The following is a 22,717-nucleotide window of genomic DNA, read 5'->3' on the forward strand; positions in this document are numbered from 1 at the left end:
CCTTGGATAAATTCAGATCCTTTGCTCATTTTTTTCATTGGTTGTCTTTTTATTATTAGTAAGAATTATTTATATATTCTGGATACAAGTCCTTTAACAGATATATGATTTTCAAATATTTTCTCCCATTCTGTGAGTTGTTTTATTCACTTTCTTGATGGTGTCCTTTGATGCAGATGTTTCTTATTTTGATGAAGTCCAAATTATCTGTGTTTTCTTTTGTTGCTCATGCTGTTGGTGTCATATTTAAGAATCCCTTACCAAATCTGAGCCAATTAAACTTACTTCTGTAAAGAGTTTTATAAGTTTATATGTTAAATGTAGATCACTGATCCATTTCGATTTAATGTTTGTATATGGTATAATGGTCCAACTTCAGTTTATTTCATGTGGCTAGCCAGTTGTCCCATCATTTATTGAAGAGACTGATCTTTCCTAACTGAATGGTCTTGGCGCACTTTTTGAAAATTTTACTTATTTATTAGTTCTAATATTATTTTAGTACATTCTTTAGTATTTTCCACATAGAAGATCATAGTGATCTATAAATAGAAATAGTTTTACCTCTTAATTTTCAACCTGGATGCTCTTTATTTCTTTTTTCTTACCTAATTACCTTGACTTGAACCTCCAGTACAATGTTCAGTAGAAGTCACAAATGCACATTTTTTTGTCTTATTTCTGTTCTTAGTGGGAAACTAATCCAGTGTTTCACCATTAAGTATGATGTTAACTGTGGGATTTTCATAGATGCCCTTTATCAGGTATTAGAAGTTCCTTTCTAGTCCTAACTTGTTGAATGTTTTTACCATGAAAGGATGTTGGGTTTTATCACATGGTTCTTCTGCACCTGTTGAGCTGATCTTGTGATTTTTGCTTTTTATTCTATTGCTATAAGATATAAATTGATTGTCTTATGTTGAACTAACCTGATATTCCTGACATAAATCTCACATTGTCATGGTATATAATTATTTTTATAAATTGCTGGATTTGATCTGGTTTGCTTGTATTTCACTGAGGATTTTTGTGTCCATATTTCTAAGAAGTACTGGTCTTTAGTTTTCTTATGACATATTTATTTGGTTGTGGGGTCAGAGTAATATTGACCTCATAAAATGAGTTGTGAAATATTCTTTCCTCTTGTTTTTGGAAGTGTTTGTGAGGAATTGGTTTTAACTTAAAATGCTTTGTAGAATTCACCATTGAAGCCATCTGGACCTGGACTTTTCTCTGTGGGTGATTTTTGATTATTAGTTTAATCTTTCACTTGTTTTAGGTCTATTCAGGTTGTCTGTCTTGAGTTAGTTTTGGTAGCTTGTGTCTTTCTAGGAATTTGTCCATTTCATCTAGTCTACCACCTCCAGGGCTTGTTACTGTCATTTGCTTGTTTATTTGTTTAGTGACCTGCTGGATTATTTTAGTGCAAACAGTTCCTTCTACCCTCACTCCACAGTGTTGAGCTTCTGATGTCGTTCCCCAGGGAGACGCACCTGTGAGTATACCCATAGTCACTTTGGGATGAAGGTAGTGTTAGCACAAACAACCCTTTTCTACGCTTTCCCTGACTCCATTCAGCTGTTCAGATTGGGACTTTAACCCACATGTGATCTTTACTAATTCCCAGCTGACCATTCTGATGTTTACAAAAATGCCCCTGGGACATAAATTGCTCCATAAACTAATCCAATAAGTTTGTGACCCCTTTGAAGGAATAATTCCAAAGGTCAGTGTTGATATATAGTCTCACCCCAAGAGGGTCGTCCCAGTTGTCTCTCCCCTCAGTTAGTTCTCTCTTGTAACTTAGTTGTTGAATCTGTGAATTTTCTCCTAGTTGTGATTCACCACAACCTCTGCTCTTTCTGAGATAGCCCTTTGGCTTCAACTTCATGGTCTGGTTGCAGATGTGGTCTATTTCTTTGGAAGAGATTGGGATCTTTCTGTTTTAGGCTTGGTTCTACCCTCAGGCAAGATTTCTGAGGCAGAACTCTGGAGCTAGGAGTGGGGACAATGGAAGGTGACACCCCTGCTTTCGAAGCTGAGTACTTGATGGAAGGGGTAGGCTGTAGCCTAAATTCTAGGCTTGCCTCTCCTTGTGTGGAATCACTGCCCTATCAGCCAGAGTGAGAGTGATTGGATCACCAGTATTTTCCTTGATGTTTTGCCCAAAGATAAGGCCTGTCCACATTTGGGGACAGGGTGGAAGACAGGTGGCCTTGTGTTTAGATAGTGTCAGTAAAATGAACAGCAAAATGAAAATATTTACTAAATATTTAATGCCTTATATATACTCAACATAAATTCCTACTTTTAATGATATTTTTATTTGTGTGGATTCTCTAAGAACAGTTAGAATTTGTTTAATATAAAATCTTCACATGTAGAATTAAAGTATAACATTTATGGACAGGAAAAATATATATACCCCCAAACCATATATGAGGAAATCTAAAGGCTTTCTGGCACAGTTATTTCGTACAGTTATATAATTGAAAGTCTCTGAATCCTAAAACTGGTTCTCTGACTCTGGAATCAACTTTGGCAATCACTCTGCATGGGAGAATAGGATATGCATAAAAACTTTTAATAAAGTTACAGAAAGCACTTGCAGTACTGTGTTTCAGATTTCACATATGTTAAGCATTGAAAATTATTGATACTTATTAATTAAGCATTAATAAAATAATAAAAGTACACTTTAACAAAAAAATACAGTTTTTTTTTTTTTTTTTTTTTTCTTTTTTTGCGGTATGTGGGCCTCTCACTGTTGTGGCCTCTCCCGTTGCGGAGCACAGGCTCCGGATGCGCAGGCCCAGCGGCCATGGCTCACGGGCCCAGCCGCTCCGCGGCACATGGGATCCTCCCAGACCGGGGCACGAACCCGTATCCCCTGCATCGGCAGGCGGACTCTTAACCACTTGCGCCACCAGGGAGGCCCTACAGTTGTTTTTTAAGCACTAAAAATTTTGTATGTCATGATTTATTAAAGCATTCTAATGATTTTTAACTCTAAAATGATAGCTCTTATTAGTAAGTTTTAAGAAAAATGGTACTCTGCACTCTATTTGGGAAAACCAGAATGGTATGTTAAAAAGCAAATTAATTTTAGAATTTCACTTGGTTATACCAAGAAAAAAACAAGTGTCAAAATTTTTTATTCTGTGATTTAGAGTTTTATATATAAATCATAATTATTTTAACAGTTGGATCATGCTCTTTAATTATATAATTGCAGATAGTCTTATGAAGCCGAAAGCTCCTTAGCAATGTGAAGCAATGTAACTTTCCTAAGTTATTATTTTTTTATGATTCTTTTCTAAATACTTTTTAGTTTCTTCTGTGTTAGTTTAGCTTCATAGCTGTGTTGAATAGGGTGTTAATAACTTGAAAAAATAATTAATTTTGAGGTAACAGTTTGTTTTGATTTTCCTCTTATAAGCTGTTTGAACTGCTGGGACCTGATGGACTTGAACTTATTGAGAAACTCCTCCAGAACAGAATTACAATTGTGGACAGATTTCTTAATTCTTCAAATGATCATAAGTTGCAAGCTCTTCAAGGTAAGAAAGTGTTCAGTGGTAATTCTACTTTAAAGGAAAAATTCATTGTTTAGCAGTCTATTTAATACAATTATACTTTTAATATTCTTTGGTTGATTATATTTACTGATACCATTCTCTTAAGTAGATTTTAGGTGTGGCAGATTATGAAACAAGTGTCAATGCCCTAAATAGGGTATTATGTCAGAGATTCTGTTTATGTTTAGGTATAGCAGAAGATTTGGAAAGACAAAAAAAAATTTTAAGGAAATACATATAGTGCTTACAGTGGGTCAAGTAGAGTTATAATTTATAACTACTCTTATTTTGAAAACTTTCAGACCTTAGTAGTGGTGCAAGGATAGTGTAATGAATACTCACATACTCTTCATGTAGATTCACCATCATTAACATTTTACTTCCACCCTCCCATTATCATTCTCTACACACACACACACACACACACACACACACACACACAGGCATATGCACACATGGACACACACATACACACATTTAAAATTTTTGCTGAACAATGACTAGAAGTTGCAGACATTATAATACTTAAGATATAAAATTTCAACATACAATAAGAGTCTCCTGCTTACCTGCAATAGTTATCACATGCAGCAAGTTGAACATACATATAGCTATGTATTACATATGTTTGAAAACCCCAGAAGAATTAGAAAGAGTTGTCAAGGAAGCTATTTTTTTTTTTTTCTAAAAGCCTGACTTACTATGAGACAACTGATGCCAAACTCAGGTTTTAGGTGGTAAGTAGGAAAACTGAGTTTCTTACCTTTACCCAAATGTCTTTGCCAACTTTATAAATAGTTTGGAATTTTTAAAAAGTGCATGGGCATAAGAAATTTGACCCCCTTCTTCAAACTAGTCAACATTTACCCTTCTTTTATGTAAGTGACATCACCTTTTCCTTATGAGTGTAGCACTGAAAGGAAATTACAAAAAGAACCTTGATTTAAATCCAAAATTTCTTATGGGTTTTCTTTATCCTACACCTTGATTACTGATAGTTGCCTTGGAGTTACTTTGAGATTTCTAGAAACTTTGAAGATTGGAGTTTAGCCACTTTGTCTTTCTGCAAGTCTCTTGGTTCTTCAAGTATATTGAACACTTATAAACTACCTTGCTGTAAGAGGACTTTCACCTGTTAAACAGTGCTTAATCAGACATTGCAATAAGCCAGCAGAACTTAGGAGCATTTAAAATGTGTATCTGCCAAAGCGAAAGAGAGGCATGGACATGTATACACTACCAAACGTGAGGTAGATAGATAGTGGGAAGCAGCCGCAGAGCACTGGGAGATCAGCTCGGTGCGTTGTGACCACCTGGAGGGGTGGGATGGGGAGGGTGGGAGGGAGGGAGTGCATGAGGGAAGGGATGTGGGAACGGATGTATATGTATGACTGATTCACTTTGTTATAAAGCAGAAACTAATAAAAAAAAATTTTAAAAAAATGTATATCTGCCAGAAGAAAAGGAATGAATTTAAATATCTGGTCTTGCGATGTAATTTCTGAGAATTTGATGTTCATTTTGTCAGCCTTTTAAGTGCTGATACGTACTGATTCCACCCTTTATTAGTGCTAATTTATTAACGAAAAGTTCAAAATGAGTTCAGCTTCATATATTTTTTTAAGAAAGCTGTGGGTGATGAGTTAATGTTTTGTAGTTTCATTATGTCCATTTTTGTTTAACATTTATACACAAACTTTATTCTACTAGGATAACTTTAAGAAGCAACACACTTTTTAACCTAAAACCAAATATTAAATTTGAATTATTAAAAAATATTTGAACCATCAGTCTGCCCTGAAATATTTTCTACTCTTCTCAGTCGGCTTTTACTCTTTTAGTCTATGCTAGATTGTTACTAATGTTGCTACTATTTAAGAATAATAATTATACCATAGAAAATTGGGGGCATTTAAACAAACTTCTTCTAAGGACTGTGGTAAAAAAAGAGCTGACAATGAGCATATTAGGTTTTTTGTGTATATTCATTAAAGATGATTTTCCTTATTTTGGGGGGGAGGGAGAAAGAAATATTCTTGAAGAAAAGAATCATTAGACTCTGTTACTTTATCACTGTTCTCATCCATTTATATCTTTTGATATAAATTTTATGTTAACAATCCTTCAAAATTCTCTTAAAAATACCAAATTGTATTTGTATTCTCTATTAAGCTACCTTAGTAAGACAGCTGCATCCTACTCTTTTCTCTATTCCACAAAATCATGGTCTTAGAGAGCAATAGCTTCCTGCCATTTAGCATTTTCTAGCTTTCATACTGATTTTCTTTGAATCCTTTTATCCAGATATATATACATCCACCCTACTTTATCTCTGTTCTTATAACCAGGAAATGTAAGGTAGATGAGAAGTGGGTGGGTATAGTGTACTCACTGCTAAATTGAGGATAGTTGTGAATTAAATTCTGTTTTGGGGATGGTTGTAGAGAATGTTTAGTATGAGGTGTATCATAAAATAAAAATTAAGTTAGCTCATGCTGTCAAATGACAGTGTTTTGACTAGTTATACAAGACTTTTTCTGTCATAATAACATTTTAAAAGGATACAAGCTCTACGTGTTCTTCAGTAAAATTTTGTGTTAGAATTGCTGTTAAGCTTATTCATTTCATTTCTTCTTGTCAGTCTCTACAGTTAACTGAACCCAACAAGGAGAATCATGCACTTAAGCATTTGTGCTTTATAACTTGATTCTTTAAATCACCTATTATGTTCAATCTTATGGGATTTCAGTATATTCTGATTGAGGCCTTATAAAGCTATCGATGAGGTAGACATATTTTCTTTTTATAATTTTAATTTCCTTATTTTGATGATCACAAATGTGTCCAGTAGTATTTTGTTACTGTCACATTTGTTTAAAATGTTAATGTCATTAGCGTAAAATATAGTATGTCACCCAAAGTATTTAGTTTCATGTACAAAATGTTTAACATTCATTTATAGTAATAAACACATGGCATTATTCACATTTTAAAAAATCCTGCTTAATATCTCTGTCGTTGAATGTGTGACTTTGCGAACAGGTTAATTTTTTTCATAGTTCAGAGTACATTTGAAAAATGCCAGTATATTGCTTTCTTTCTCTAACACTGAGAGTTAGTTGGTTATAAATTCAATCATTATAATAGCATATAAGATTTATTTACAAAGTAAAACATATAAGACTTACTTAGAAAAATACTTTTGAGCTATAAAATGTAGTTCTAATATAGATGGGATTATATCTTATTTCATAATTTTGAGATGTAATAAATCTTTATTTCTCACTTTCCTTTTTGTGACTTATAGAGCCATTATATGGAGGGGTTATTTCATGTGATTGAGAGTTAAAATGACTTATTCAAAATCATGTAATGAGATAGTGACAAATGTCTGAGAATTGTGAAGATTTGACTTAGAAAGCTAATTTCCCCCTCTTGATGTTGTGCTTAATTCCTTCCTTGTTCTGTATTGGATCTTGGAAGTTGATAAAACAACTCACACTATGCTCCTTCAGAGTATGGACCAATTCCATTCTTCATTGTCTTCCTAGCCTAGCAGCAGTGCCTGGCACCTAGTAGGTCCTTAACACAGTAACAGTATTGACTTGGTTTGCTTTCAGTGACATTCCTATCAGTTCTTTTAGGGCTGCAATGAACCAAGATACTAGTACTTGGAAAGATTGAATTAAACACAGAAAGTAATCCTGTTGGAAGAAAATTTTTCCTGTATATTGAGTTGACCAACCACAGGTTTAAATTGTACCTTGTAAACACTGAGCTTTGATTGACCTGATTCCTCTTAGTGGTTCTAGACTTCTACCATTTTAAAAAAAACTGCATCTCCCAAATCAAAACTACAATGAGGTATCACCTCACACCAGTCAGAATGGCCATCATTAAAAAGTCTACACATAATAAATTCTGGAGAGGATGTGGAGAAAAGGGAACCCTCTTGCGCCTTTGGTGGGAATGGAAATTGATACAGCCACTATGGAGAACAGTATGGAGGTTCCTTAAAAAACTAAAAATAGAACTACCATCTCACCCAGCAATCCCACTACTGAGCATATACCCTGAGAAAACCATAATTCAAAAAGAGTCATGTACTAATATGGAGGTTCCTTAATAAACTAAAAATAGGGAATTCCCTGGAGGTCCGCTGGTTAGGACTCTGCGCTTCCACTGCAGGGGCCTGTGTTTGATCCCTGGTCAGGGAACTAAGATCCCACAAGCTATGTGGCATGACCAAAAAAAAAAAGAAAGAAAAACCAAACTGAAAATAGATTCACCATATGATCCTGCAATCCCACTCCTGGGCATATATCTGGAGAAAACTCTAATTTGAAGGGACACATGCACCCAGTGTTCATAGCAGCACTATTTACAATAGCCAAGACATGGAAGCAACCGAAGTGTCCATTGACAGATGAATGGATAAAGAAGATGTGGTATATGTATGCAGTGGAATATTACTCCACTGTAGAAAAGAATGATATAATCCCATTTGCCTCAACATGGATGGACCTAGAGATTATTATATTAAGTGAAGTAAGTCAGACAGAGAAAGACAAATATCATATCACTTATATGTGAAATCTAAAAAAGAGATACAAATGAACTTATTTGCAAAACAGAAGTAGGCTCACATAGAAGCAAACTTATGTTTACCAAAGGGGATGGGGAAGGGAGATAAATTAGGAGTTTGGGATTAACATATACACACTACTATATATAAAATAGATAAACAACAAGGACCTACTGTATAGCACAAGGAACTATATTCAATATCTTGTAATAACCTAAAATGGAAAAGAATTTGAAAAAGAATATATATACGTAGCTGATCACTTTGCTGTACATCTGAAATGAACACAGTATAAATTAACTATACTTCAATTTAAAAAATGGTTAGAAAACCTGCATTTCCATGAAAAGGTGGATCATACTATTTCTTTATTTGCTTTAATTATCTTCTAAATATATCCTGAGCTGTATTTTAGTTTTATTTCATGTATAAATTAGCAGTGACATATAGACGATTTAACAGAGTAAGGTCTATTACATAGGGAAAAGTATCTTATATGTAAAAAATATCTTTATTTTATTATTATGTTAACAGTAAATGCTAATTAGTATTGGTAATTATTATATTTATTGAAATTATATAAACAGATTATTTCAAAATTGTGAAATAGAAGTTTTAGGTTCCTGATGTTATATCCAAGAATTTATAACATTAAATTATTTAGTCTGTAAGAAGAAAATATCTGCTGACTTTTCCAAAACCAGTATACCATTTAGAAATTGTGATTTAGAAAAACTCTCCTTAAAACATATAATTGAATGTGTCAGTTTAAAAAAAAATGAATTCTTAGAGCATTGTGCTATCTTATGTTTTGGTGAGAAGGAAAACAATGGTTTTCCTAAAGGTTAAGCTTGTACAATATGATCTTAAATTTGCTTTGCAGACAATTGCAAAAAAATTTTAGGAGAAAATGCTAAACCTAATTATGGTTGTCAAGTCACTATTCAGTCTGAACAAGAGAAGCAGTTAATGAAACAGTATCGCCGGGAAGAAAAAAGAATTGCCAGACGAGAAAAAAAGGCTGGAGAAGATGGAGAAATTGCAGAAGGACTCCTGTGCTTTGATCCTAAGGAATTGCGGATACACAGGTAATAAAAGCCAGAAGCTGAAAAATGCTTGTGTTGTAATTGCTACTTTAATGTATCATTATCATTATTTAGTTTAGTTTTAACAACTTAGATGATTCTTATTTCTAGTCACGTTTTCTTACAAGAATAGAATTTTGTTGTATGAAAACCTAATTTTCTGGGATAAAAAATCAGTGATCTGCTTAATTAGAATATTCTTGGTTGCATCAACGTAGGTGAGAGATTTTGGTGCTGTGCACACACCACTAGGTTAAACTTTATGAAGCGTACACAAATTTATTTTGAGACTTTTTTCTTTCCTACCTTAATGAATACATTTTCCCATATTGTTATCAAGAAGTAGAAAGGAGAAAAATGAAATAAAGGCATTATTATACATGGTGTTTAAATATTGAAACCCATTTTAAAAAAGGAATTTACACTATGTTAAATATCTTTGTATTGTGACAAAGAAAATTATAAATAAAAAAACATTAAGTCAAACTTATCAGATGATGTTATCTAAAAATAGTACCTGAAGATGTGTTGATGCTTATATGGTTGCACAGAAAATTTCAGGATTGCTAATAACTTCCTTTGTGTAGTTTAATTTCTTCTCTTTTATAGTGGAAGGCTGCATGAAATAGTTATTATAATGACTTTGTTTTAGTATATGCTTTCCTTTGCAAGATAAAAATTACAGATTTAGCCTATTTTTTTGTATTTACAGAGAGCAAGCACTTATGAACGCTAGAAACGTTCCAATTCTGAGCAGGCAGAGAGACATGGATGTTGAAAAAATACATTATCCACATGTTTATGATTCCCAGGCTGAAGCCATGAGAACATCTGCATTCATTGCTGGTGCAAAGGTATGCATTGGTATATGACCACTTTCGGATAACATGTCTGTTCTGAGGAAATGACACATTGATTTTCCCTGTTTCTTTTGTGATTCTAGTACTAGTTGACTCTTCTATGCTAAGTTGTATTTTTAAATATTGAGGAAAATGAGATAGTGCAGTTTATGTAAAATTCTTAGTGCATGGTAGGTATTCAAAACATATTTGTTCTCCAACCTTTCATTATTTATGCAGCTTGTGTTTTTGAGTTTTAGCAGTTGCATCACTTTTTGCCTAAACTTTACACTGTGTATTGCACATTTTCCCTGGCTACATGACTACATTTGTCTTCAGGAATACCATCTAATTAATGTACACTTAAAATTTGTCAACATAATATGGTTCGTGTGTTATATGAGATATCTGATTCATGAAAGCTTTGTGTGTGTGGTTTTTTGTTTGTTTTTGTTTTGTTTTTTCTTGTTTTCCTTTAAATTAGCTAAATTTATTTACCAGTGCTATGTCATAAAACCAATAGTGTTTTTTTTTCTCTCTTTACTTAAAAAATCTTTACCAAAGTAATTGTTCTGTTTTGTATTATTATTGGATTTTAATTTTTGATGTTTATAGATGATTTTACCAGAAGGAATCCAAAGAGAGAACAACAAGATATATGAAGAAGTAAAGATTCCTTATAGTGAACCAATGCCAGTTGGGTTTGAGGAAAAACCAGTTTATATCCAAGACTTAGATGAGGTAAGATTATCATTTTATAAAGTTGATATTTTTGATGCTTGGTATGTTTTTGAATGCATTAGTATTGGAAAAGTTATTTTTAAAAGTTAGTTGGTTAATACAGTAAAGAGATACATGCAGTTGGTTACTAATGAAGTAGGGGAGTTTAAATTTAAAAAAAACACATATATACATATATTTCTTTACACATTGAACATATTTATATATATTTTGTGTATGTATTTCTATAATTATATGTTTATTTTGGTTATTTTAGCTAATATTTGGTTTAACCTATGTAAGCTGACTTAAGTAAACTCTTTTAAAGGATTCATGTATTGATAGGTCAAATGTTCAACCTATAATAAAATAGAATATTATTTGGGGCCAGGACCAAATTCCAAACTATTTAATTAGCTTTCCCTCAGCTTTTAAATTTTGAATACTTTCAGTCCTATGGAAAAGATGCATGAATAGTACTATTCTTATACCCTTTTGTCTTGATTCACCATTTGTTAAAATTTTGCCATATTTGCTTTATCTCAAAGTAAAATATTTCTTCATTTAGTTTAAAGTATGTGCATTATTTAAGGTTAACCTTTTCATCACCAAAATGAAGTTGCTTTATTTTCATATATATATGTCATATGAAGTCATTCAGAAATATCAAATAATATAGGCAAGCAAAAGGAGCAGCAAAAAGAATATCTATAGCCAACCAAAACTGACTCCATTTTATACATGTGTGTGCATGTTTATTTTGTTTTTACAAAAATAGAATTATATCACACATTTTGTTCTGTGTTTGTATATATACTTATATACAGCTTTCTATGTCAGTAGACATATTCCTACAGCATCATTTTAAATCACTATACAGTATTCCATTTTATGTCTTTATTAGTTTTAAACCAATTTGTTATTATTACAATTTTAAGTTGTTTCCTGCAATAAGTTTTTATAATAGACTAAAATTATAATTAAATCTTATATTAATGGGTTTCATCCTGTGCATCAGAATTATCTGTCGAACTTTTTCAAAATCCAAATGCCTCGGTCCCTGTTACATCATAATCTCTTGGGAGGGGCCCACATATCTATATTTTGAATATGATTTTTAGAGCTCTGTAGTTGATTCTGAAATGCAGCCAGGGCTGAGAGCCTATAGGATTAAATAATTATATATATAATTCTTGTTAAACCTTACCAATCATTATAAGGATTATCATCATGAAGATTTATTTAATTTTATATATTAAATATTAATATTTTTTCATATAAAAGCATCACTGACATTCATTGTCTATGTAATGAATGAGCCAGGCTTCTTAGTTTTTTTTGTACTTATTTCAAATATTTTGTTCATTTTAATTTAGATTATAGGAGTAAAAGAGATTTCTGAATGGGGTAATTCCATCTGCAGCCTTAATGTCTCTTTGTCATGTAACCTAATACACTTGTAGGTTCCATGGATTAGGATGTGAACATCATTGGGGATCATTATTCTCCCTGCCACACATGATGTGGGTATGACCACAGTTTAGGTGTTCACCTGTTGAAGGACATCTGTGTTATTTACAGTGTTCGGCTGTTATGAATTTTATGAGTCTGTTTGGGCTGCCGTAACCACAGCCTAGTTGGCTTAAACAACAGACATTTATTGTTTCGCAGTCCTGGAGGCTAGAAGTCCCAGATCAGGGTGCCAACAGATACGTTTTCTGGTGAGGACTCTTTTCCTGGATTGCAGCCAGGTGTTTTCTCTCTGTGTCCCCGTGGCCTCTTCTCTGTGTGTGTACACAGAGAGACCTCTGGTGTCTTTCCCACTTCTTATAAGGACACCAGCCCTATCAGATTAGGGCCCCATTCAGATGACCTCATATAACCTTAATTACTTCCCTGAAGGTCCTGTCTCCAAATATGGTCACTTTGGGAGTTAGGGCTTTAATTTATGAAACTTGGGGGGGGTAACATAATTGCATCTATAACATGGTTAAAGCTGCTCTAGACATTGTTGTACAGGTTTTTGTGTGAACATAAGTTTTCATCTCTCTGAGATAAATGCCCAAGAGTGCAATTACTCGGTCATATTGTAGTTGCATGTTTAGTTTTCTAAGAAACTACCACAGTTTTTTTCTAGAGTAGCATTTTATATGCTCATCAGCAATCCAGTGTGATCTAGTTTCTCTACGTATTCGCCAGCATTTGGTGATATCACTTTTTAATTTTTATTTTAACCATTTTAATTCATATTTTTATATATTATTTATATTTTTATTTTAACCATTCTGATAGCACGTAGAGAGTTCTCATTGAGGTTTAAATTTGCACATTCATAAGGGGCAATAATTGGGGAATAATACATTCAAATGCAATGTGTCATTATAAGTACATAAGTAAACTCTTTGCCGTGTTAGCAATGTCGATAATGATCCCACCAGCTGTCGTTAACCATGGATATTAATATAGAGCTCAGGAGAAAAATATAGATGTTAACAGAATGTGAATTTAGTTAGATGCTTCTGTTGGTTTGGATCTTTTTTTATGCAAGGCATAAAATCTTTAAAATCATAAGATCTTTCTGTATCAGGAAAAGTGCTTTTGAATATGGTATCTTTCTCTTTTCACTAAGATCATAATTGCATGCCATTCCTGACAGTCCTATGGAAGTATAGATAAAACAATTTTATGTCCTCTCACTGACTGAATGCCACATCAGATAAATTTGTCCTCTCTTCTTAAATTACTTCTATAATTTGATTAAAAAGGTAAGGAGAATTTTAAAATTCTAAAATGATGTGCAAAATTTCTGTTAATGCTGTTAAATGGGTTTTATACTTTCTTGGAGAGGGAATAATCTAAAAAAAAAATTGATGGGTTTCTGTATTAGGACTCACTCAGTCAGAAGTTAGAGAAATGAAACTGAAATCAAGTTTTAGCAATGAAGGCAGAATGTTGGCTTTTCTAACCAGAATGTGCAGGAGTAAAGCTGCCTATGTGTCCAGATGGATATATAGGTTCACATGATGTCATCAGATCTTTTCCTCTGCTTTCATCTTTCTCTTTCTCCATCTCTTTATTTCCTTCTCTTCTCTTTCCTTTCCCCCTTATCTCCTCCTCCCTCTCTTTTACCCCTTGTCCCCCTCCTTTTATTTTCTCTGGTTCTTTTCATCCCAACTCCCAGATATGCTTTCTCCATATAATCAGAGAAGAACATAGGACGGCAACTCCAAGCATATCTGCTCCCCCCTCCCCTAATTCTAAAAGCAAGAGGGTTTTCCCCACAGAAAACCCCTGGGATGCCATCAAGAGTCAAGGAGGACTTTACCAAAGAAAGATGAGTGCTGTTATTACCTTAAAAAGGAGAAGGAGAAAGATGCTAAGCAGACAGAACTATGTCTGATATTTTGGTGAAAGAGTGAGGTTTGCTTTTTGTTGGTGTTAAGTAAGTTGACTGCTATCTATTTCCACAGTTGGGAGTTATATTTTTTAAATAGCCAATAGAGTGTTATTCAGCAGAATTGAAATACTGATCCAAATATGCTGTTTAGTTTGGAAAGGTAATATAAAAGATGCATATAATGTTTCATTTGAGAAGTTAAGAAAGTTGAGTCCTATGAAGTCTGAATGTAGAGAATTTGAGATTTTCTGTGACCCCAGGTTATTGAATTCCATGCTTACAGGCTAGGTTCTGGGGGAAATGATGAATAGGGTATTATCCCTGATCTTAAGTTACTCTGTGTAGTGTATCTGCCCCACACCATTTCCATGGAAATAACTAATACAGTAGGGTATGTTGTACAAATTTCTATGGCGGCACAGAGAAAGCAGACTAAGTTCACAGAAGAAGCCATTATGAAGGTGAATGAGGGCACAGGATTTTTCCAGATAGACAAAGAGGGTGGGGGGTGTAGATGAAGGATGCTCCGTGAAACAGTTTGTGACCTTTTGTAAACAAGTATTTCAGTATTATTAGCATGTAAGCTACATGTGGAGAGTGGCAGCAAATTAGTTTAAAAAGAGACTTAATAGTGCACATGAAGGGCTTTGAAAACCATAGTAGGTTTAGACTCAATATTGTGGGAAATGCTACTTCTTAAAAATAAAAGTAAATGATCAAGTATTTTCACTTCCAGAATTACTCTGGTTGCAATTAAAAGCTGATCATTGAGAGTAGAGCTGCTGCAATAGTTCAAGGGAGAAATGCTATGTGCCTGAATGAAGAAAGGGAGCCTATATAGAAAGTGGGACAGTGGAGAATAGTCTAGCTGTTAGTACGTGTAACGTCTGATGACTGGTTTAAGTGACAGGAGATGAAGCAGAGAGAAGAAACTGGAATGACATCCAGGGTAACATGGGCGAGTGCCAGTATCATTTATTAAGATGAGGAATAGGGGAAAAGGAAACGGTTTGTGCATGTTAAGTCCGGAGCCTGTGCTCCGCAACGGGAGAGGCCACAACAGTGAGAGTCCCATGTACCGCAAAAATAAATAAATAAATAAATGTAAACTGACACTGTGAGATCAATCATAGTATGGATAAAATGAAAAGACTTATTGTTTCTTTGGAAATTATATTTATTAAATAAATTATTTCTGTGTTCATTTATGCTCCTCAGCTATTCTGTCATTCCAAATACATAAGTCACTCTATGAAGACATAGGGTAGTTTTCAGTTAATTGATAGAAACTAAAGAAACCAGTCATTATAATTACTAACGTTTGTGGTTATCTTAAGACTTAAAGTTTGGATAAAGGGAAATAGAAGTATAAAAAATGTTACTTTTCCTTTGGTTTTACTTTGTTCTCTGAGCCTGAGTGCATCCTAAAGCTAAAGAGTTTAATGACACAGTTTGATTCAGTCAGTTTACAAAGGCAAGAAAGCTAAAAGAAGCATCCAGAAAAACACTTCAGAATGTGAGTCTTTTTTATGAGATCAATTTGAACAAGATAAAATGTCACTAAAATCTGGACATAGGCCCAACTAAAAAGCCTTTCCCTGAAGCATCCCACAGCCCGCTTATTATACTGTCAAGCATATCATCAGTTTCATCAGAACATGACCTTGAATCACTCGCTGCCTTTTTAAGAGGTGATATCAAGAAATAATAACAAAATATAAAGTTTAAAACTGAAAAGTGAGTTTGCAATGTTTTTCACACTGATAGGGATCTTAGCAAAGAAGGTTTCATAAATTTCATGATGAAGGAAACAGTGTGGCAAAAATTAAATTTTTAATCATTTTAACAAATTTGAATTTCCCTTGATGTATGCATAGCCTCACCTGGCAATGAAAGCCATGAGTATTCTGATAAATTTGCTGCCATATTTATTTGTCAGATTTTTCACCACTTATTACCACCAAAACAAATAAATGAACAAACACAACATGTAGATGTAGACTCCTTCTACATCTATTGTAAACTCCACCATACATTGTTATTCTTTTTGCCTTAACAGTCTTTTAAAGGTATCATTTAAGATATCTAAATAATAACCAGGAAAAGTTTTTATACTTATGCACCTGTCTGGCACCTTTATGCCTTTGTGTAGGTAGATTCAGATTTCCATCTGGTATTCGTTTCTTGTAGTGCAGGTCTGTTGGTGATAAATTTTTTTTGGTTTTGTCTGAGAAAAACCTTCTTTTTTTTTTTTGTCTTTGTTCTTGAAAGATGTTTCGTTTGTTATGGAATTCTAGGTTGACAATTTTTTTCTAGTACTTACAGATGTAGCTGCATTGTCTTCTTGTTTACATTGGGTCTTCTAAGCATGCCCTCATTCTTAATCTTCCTCTCTATGTAATATGTCTTTGTTTTTTTTCAGGTTAATTTTTAAAATTTTCTTTGTATCACTGGTTTTAGGCAGTTTGATTATGATGTGACTTTGTATTAGTTTTCTGTTATTGTGTAAGAAATGACCAGAATACTAGAGACTTAAAATATCCATTTATTATCTCAGAGTTCTAGAGGTCCAATTTGGGTGGGCTTGACTGGGTTCTCTGTTCAGGATTTCACAAGGCCCAAATCATGGTATTGGCTAGACTGAGCTCTCAACCTGGAAGCTCTGGGGAAGGATTCCCTTTCAGATTCATTCGGGTTGTTGGTCAAATCTATTTCCTTGCAGTTGTAGAACTGAGGCCCCCATTTCCTTGCTGTCTGTTATTCTTAGCTCCTAAAGGCTGCCCACATTCTTTGGCATGTGGCTCACTCCGTCTTCAAAGTCAGCAAAGGCTAGCTCGCATCTCTTGTGTGCTTCAAATATCTGACTTCTCCTGGCAGCTGAAAAAACCCTCTGCCTGTCACTACCATGGTGTGGTTTTCTTCAGGGTTTTTTTGTTTTTGTTTTTTGTGCTTGGCATTGGTTAAGCATCTTGGATATGTGAGTTTATGAAAGTTTTCATCAAATGTGGGAAATTTTCAGCCATTATTTTTTCAGTAATTGTCTGCCCCCTTCCCTCCTTTCAGGAACTCTTATCATAGGTATATTAGGGTTCCTGAAGCTGTCACACAGCTTCATGATGTTCTATTAACTTTAATTTTGTTTTGTTTTGTATTTTTCTTTCTTTATGTTTCATTTTGGGTAGTTTTTACTGCCTTATCTTCAAATTTAGTATTCTTTCCTTCTGAAGTGTCTAAAGTGCTGTTAATCCCATCCAGTGTGTTTTTCATCTCAGTCATTGTAGTTTTATCTCTAAAAGTTTGATTTGAGTTCTTTTAATATCTTTTATGTCTCTACTTACACGATCGTTTCTAGAGCTTAGGGGGTCATCAGACTTTTTCTGTAAAGGAACAGACAGTAATTATTTTAGGCTTTGTGGACCATATAGGGTCTCTGTTCCATATTTATTATTGCTTTTTTATTAAGGTACCCTTTCAAAATATAATAACTATTCTTAGGTTATAGGCCGTACAAAACAAAACAAAACAAATGAAAACAGGCCTCAGGCAGATTTGGTCCACAGGCCATAATTTGCTGAATCTTGCTCTAGTTTCTTGAACAGTCTGTCATTTATGTTATTTCTGGATTGGTTTTAATCAGTTTTTCTTATTTCTTATGATAATTTTTTTTCTGCTTTTTAGTCTGTTTGATCCTTTTTGACTGAATCCCAGAGATTGTGATTTTACCTTGTTGAGTGCTGGATATTTTTCTTATAAATATTCTTGAGTTTTTTTTACCTGGGACATAGTTAAGTTACTTTGGATCAGTTTGATTATTTCTGGTCTTGCTTTTAAAATTTCTTAGGTGGACCAGAACAGCATTTTAGTCCAGGGCTAATTTTGCCCCACAACTGAGACAAAGTCTTCTGAGTACTCTACCTAATTCTCAGTTAATTAGAAGGTTTGCTGCTGTGGCTGGTGAGAACAAGAACTATTCCAGACACTGTGTGGTCAGGTTTGAATTTGCTTCCTCTAATGCATTCAGATGATTCTTTCCCTGTACCTTGGGTAGTTTTCTCATATATGTGTGCTGTTTAGTACTCACCTAAAGACTTGAGGGAGGATCTCTGTAGATCTCTGTAGCTATCAATTCTCTCTGATTATTTTTTTATAATAAAAGTATCTTCCCCAAAAGGAGAAACTCAGCTCTAAGGGAATAAAGCAGGACATAAAGCTGATGGAATAGAACGTGAAGCTGTGTTTTAACAGAATCTTCAGTGTTTATCTGTGGATTTTATTTTTCTTTCTGAACCAAAAGCAGCAGATAAATCTGGAAATTGGGAATTACAGTCAGCCCTTCATATCTGGGGGTTCTGAATTCGTGGATTCAACCAACTGTGGATGGAAAATAGTCAGAAAAGAACTTCCAGAAAGTAAAACTTGAATTTGCCACCATCTATTTATATAGCATTTACCTTGCATTAGGTTTTACAGTAATCTAGAGATTACTTAAAATATACAGGAGCTGTGTGCAGGTTATATGTAAATACTACACCATTTTATATAAGGGACTCGAGCATCTGCATAGTTTTTTTATCTGCTGGAGTCCTGGAACAACCCTCTCAGACACTGAGGGACAACTGTATAGCAAGACAAAAGGTATGTTTTCCAAGACAAAAGGTATGTTTTCCCACCTCTCTCTGAAGGAGGCTAATGGCTAATGCGTTCCAAGATAAGTTGTTATCAAAGGAAGGAAAAAGTCTTCTTCTCGTGGTTAAATTATGAACAGTAAGGTCTGTACTTTCAAGTAAGGTTTTAAGTAAAATGAGAAAAGAAAAAGGAGTTGACCCCACCCCACCTTTTCCATTCTTTACCTACGGTAGCGGTTCTCATTCAGCATTTTGCCACCTTCCACATCCTCTCAGGAGACGTTTGGCAATGTCTGGAGACGCTTATTTGTCACATCTAGGAGGATGCTACTGGCATCTAGTAAATAGAAGCCAGGATTCTGCTAAACATTATACAGTGCATATGACAGCCTCTCACAACAAAGAGTTACCAAAATGTCAATAATGCAAAGATTGAGACGCCCCTAAAGAACAGAGCTGTCCGCCAGAACTTTATGCCGTCCATAGTTGGATATCTGGAAACTTGGTTCTTTTCTCTTCTTCTTCTCTTCCTCCTCTTCCTCCTTCTTCTTCTTGGTTTTTTTTTTTTTTTTTTTTTTTTTTTGGTCTCTTCTAAGCATCGAGCAGATCTAAAGCTATTACAGAGTAAGTTTGTTAGTTAAAACTTCAATCACTTCCTTCCTAACTTCTTTGATGTTGTTGACATGTACTTTAGTTCTATCTTGTTTTAGTTTTTATACCAGATACTATTATCGTTATTATTATTTTATAGTCAATAGTTATTTGGATTTCCTATATATTTTGCTCATTGTTTTTAAATTTTATCTAGTGCTTTCATGTTCTGTGACTTTTCATTGCCTAAATTTTCTTTAGTGGGAATCTGGTGGTGGCAGATTAAGTTTCTTTTAATTTTTGTTAATCTAAAATACCTTTATTTTACCATTATTTGCAACAGATATTTTAGCTGGTAATAGAATTCTAAGTTCACAGTTATTTTCTCTTAGCATATTAAAGATATTACTATATCATCTGCTTTTCATTTTTGCTTTTGCAAAGTCTGCGATCAACCTAGCTGTGATTTGTTTTAAGGTAAGATTTCTCTCTGGTTGCTTTTCAGATCTTCCCTTTGCCCTTGGAATTTTCTAGTTTTACCGTCATGTTTCTAGATAAAGCTTTCTTTTTAACTTCTTACTCATTTTCTCATTCTGTTGTCTGCTTAACATCGGCAGACAAAGAAGAAGGAAAAAGGACTTACATTTTTCATGCACCTAAAACATGGCAAACATCGGTAGATAGTATTTTTAAAAAATCAGCAAGATGTTTCCCCTGTCTTCAGTGAGCTTGCAGCATAGTTGGGGGTATAAGATGGCATCTCTGTTGAGTATTTACCAACAGTATACTGTGCAATGTACTAAGTACGAAATCAGTAGTTTGGATTTAATGTAATCTTAAATGGAAGGCAGAGGGATCAGTGCAGGTTATAGCTGTTAATGAAGATTTTTTTGGAGAACTTGAGACTTGAGTTGTTTCTCAACTGCTGTGATCTGGGGGATTGGGCTTTTTCTGAAGAATGACAATGAACTGAACAATGTTTTTCATAACACAGCTGATGTGGGGCGTATAGAGAAAGGAACAGTTCCTCACTTTGTGTTGAAAACTTTGTGTAGACCTTGTATAGAATATTGGAGATTATGTCTTGTCCATATTACTTTGTATATAGAAACTTTAAAATGGTATTTTTGTTATAAAAACTTGGTCATTGTCAGGAGGGCCATTATGTTATATATTCAAGTATTATTTAAAGTATTACTATGGAAACTGTAAGGAAAATCTTTAAAATTTCTCAGCTCTCAAAAGTAATTGGGATTGGATTTTGATGCACTCAGTCTGCTTTGTGTGAAAGTATACTTTTGATAAGATATTGTCTTCTGTTTTAGGGGTCAATAAATGTTCAATATGTAAAAATTTGTTCCATTAGATAAGCTTTCCTATAAATGAGATTTTTATATATTTTTGACTCTCAGCAAGTATTTAAATTATATGATTAAAAAGTAATGTTTACTTGCTATGAAAGTTCACTATAGTTCAAATATATGAAATAGCTAGGTCTCATTTGAAAGGAAGTGCTATTTATATTTTCTTTTCTAAAAAAGAATTAATTCTGCCTGTATGCCCTGAACTTTTTCAGGATTGCAGTACCATAAAGTCTACTGGGAACACTTGAAAACAGCTAACTAGGAAAAGGGCACCAGCTGCTTGAAGAATACCTGCTAAACTAAGGAGAGTTATACCTAGCATCTGCCTCTAGCTAGGAGTAATCAAACAAAATAACTTTCTTTACAACCTATACTTTATTGATTTTATGGGGAGGGAAATTAGAAGAGAGAGCATTAAAAGCATAATGGCATATTGATCTACACCAGAATGATAATTTTAGAACTCAGATGAATTCAGAAGTCTGAAAAGTAGATGAATTTAGCTTATAATGTGGGAATTTCAAGTTGCTTTAGAAATGGACTTAGTCCATATCTTCCAACATATCTATGTATTGTGGTTACACAGGCCTATCATAAATAAACAGAAATATTGGGTATGATTGTATTGCTACTCACAGGTTTTCATTATTTGTCTCTGAAAATGTGTACATCAGCAGTCATTTCTTGAACTCTTGATTGATGCAAGGCACTGTGCTATGGTGGGTACCAAAAGATTTAGAATTATGATTGTGCCTTTGAGGAACTTACTATCCCGTTAGGCAAGTAGAACTGATGTTGAATTCTCAGCTTCACCATTCGCACATTTTGTGGTATGGATCAAGTTACATAGCACGTCTAAGTTTGTTTCCTCATCAGACTATTTATTCTGAAAAGAGTACATGAGTCAGCACACAGAATATGTGTAGCACTATCTGTGATATATTTTGGGAGATTAGCCACCCAAATTGCAGTATGATATTGCAATCCTGAAAAAGTTCAGTCCGTACTTTGAATCTTTCTGTTAAGAGACATTGATAGGTGGAATTATTTTGGTATAAATAACTTTAAAATTCCTCAAAGATGAATACTGAAGGTAATGTAGAAAACAGCTTTAAATTAATAAAGATAAAGCAAAAGAACTTGCATTTTTTTAGTTAATACTGTGCATTTCTTTAGGTACCTTATATCACATTATTTAACTTAATCACCTTGTATTAACACTGAAAACAAGAGGTTTTGGAGAGGACAAGTTTAAATTTGATCCAATGGTGCAAATATCAAAGAGTGACTAAATAAACATAGGTAGGTCACCTTGCTTTTTGTATTCTCAGCAAGCTCTTACGTTCTTGATACATTTCAGAGTTGTATGAAAATAATAATTATGTAATTTGGGGTAATTTTAAATGTATCAGGAAATCAATATATAAAGAAATCTTAATGAATTCTTAAGCGGTCTACATAATATCATGTTTTATTCCATATCTTTCATGATTTCTTTCTTTAGATGTTTTGTTTATCCTTTAAATCTTTACATATTACACAAGAAGTTCAAGTAAAGCATTTATCTTACAGGGGGTCCCCTTACCTAACTTCTCCCTTCTAATTTGATACATGTTTAAACAGAAGTTTTCCTGAGTAAAATGTACTTTGTTCTTTCCAGAGTAGGTTGTGTTAAATTATGAAAAAATCAGATGACTAAGAAAACCTTAATCATTGTGTTGGGAGTGGGTAGGGAAGGTTAAGCTAACAGTTCTCAATCCTGTTTGTACTTGATAATCACCTGGGAGACTGTTAAGAAACGTCCAGATTACTGTTCCCCACGTTAGCAAATAAATGAAGATCTCAAGGGTTGAGTCCTGAAAAATCTGTCATTTTTCAAAGCACCAATACTCCCTACCCCGAGTAGGAAGAACCTGTTCTCAAAGCATCAGCC

At 33.9% G+C, this 22,717-nt stretch overlaps 1 protein-coding gene across 1 annotated transcript in view; it reads left to right on the forward strand.

Annotated features, from left to right (window-relative positions):
• Positions 1 to 22,717, forward strand: part of ASCC3 (activating signal cointegrator 1 complex subunit 3) — a 336,448-nt gene that overhangs the window by 61,416 nt on the left and 252,315 nt on the right. Inside the window, exons 5-8 of the mRNA XM_060114407.1 lie at positions 3,440 to 3,560; positions 9,047 to 9,251; positions 9,961 to 10,102; positions 10,703 to 10,828. Of these exons, the coding sequence (XP_059970390.1) occupies positions 3,440 to 3,560; positions 9,047 to 9,251; positions 9,961 to 10,102; positions 10,703 to 10,828 (594 nt within the window). The remainder of the gene's footprint in view (positions 1 to 3,439; positions 3,561 to 9,046; positions 9,252 to 9,960; positions 10,103 to 10,702; positions 10,829 to 22,717) is intronic.

This window comes from Mesoplodon densirostris, chromosome 12 (assembly GCF_025265405.1).
Source record: "Mesoplodon densirostris isolate mMesDen1 chromosome 12, mMesDen1 primary haplotype, whole genome shotgun sequence".
Taxonomy (NCBI): domain Eukaryota; kingdom Metazoa; phylum Chordata; class Mammalia; order Artiodactyla; family Ziphiidae; genus Mesoplodon; species Mesoplodon densirostris.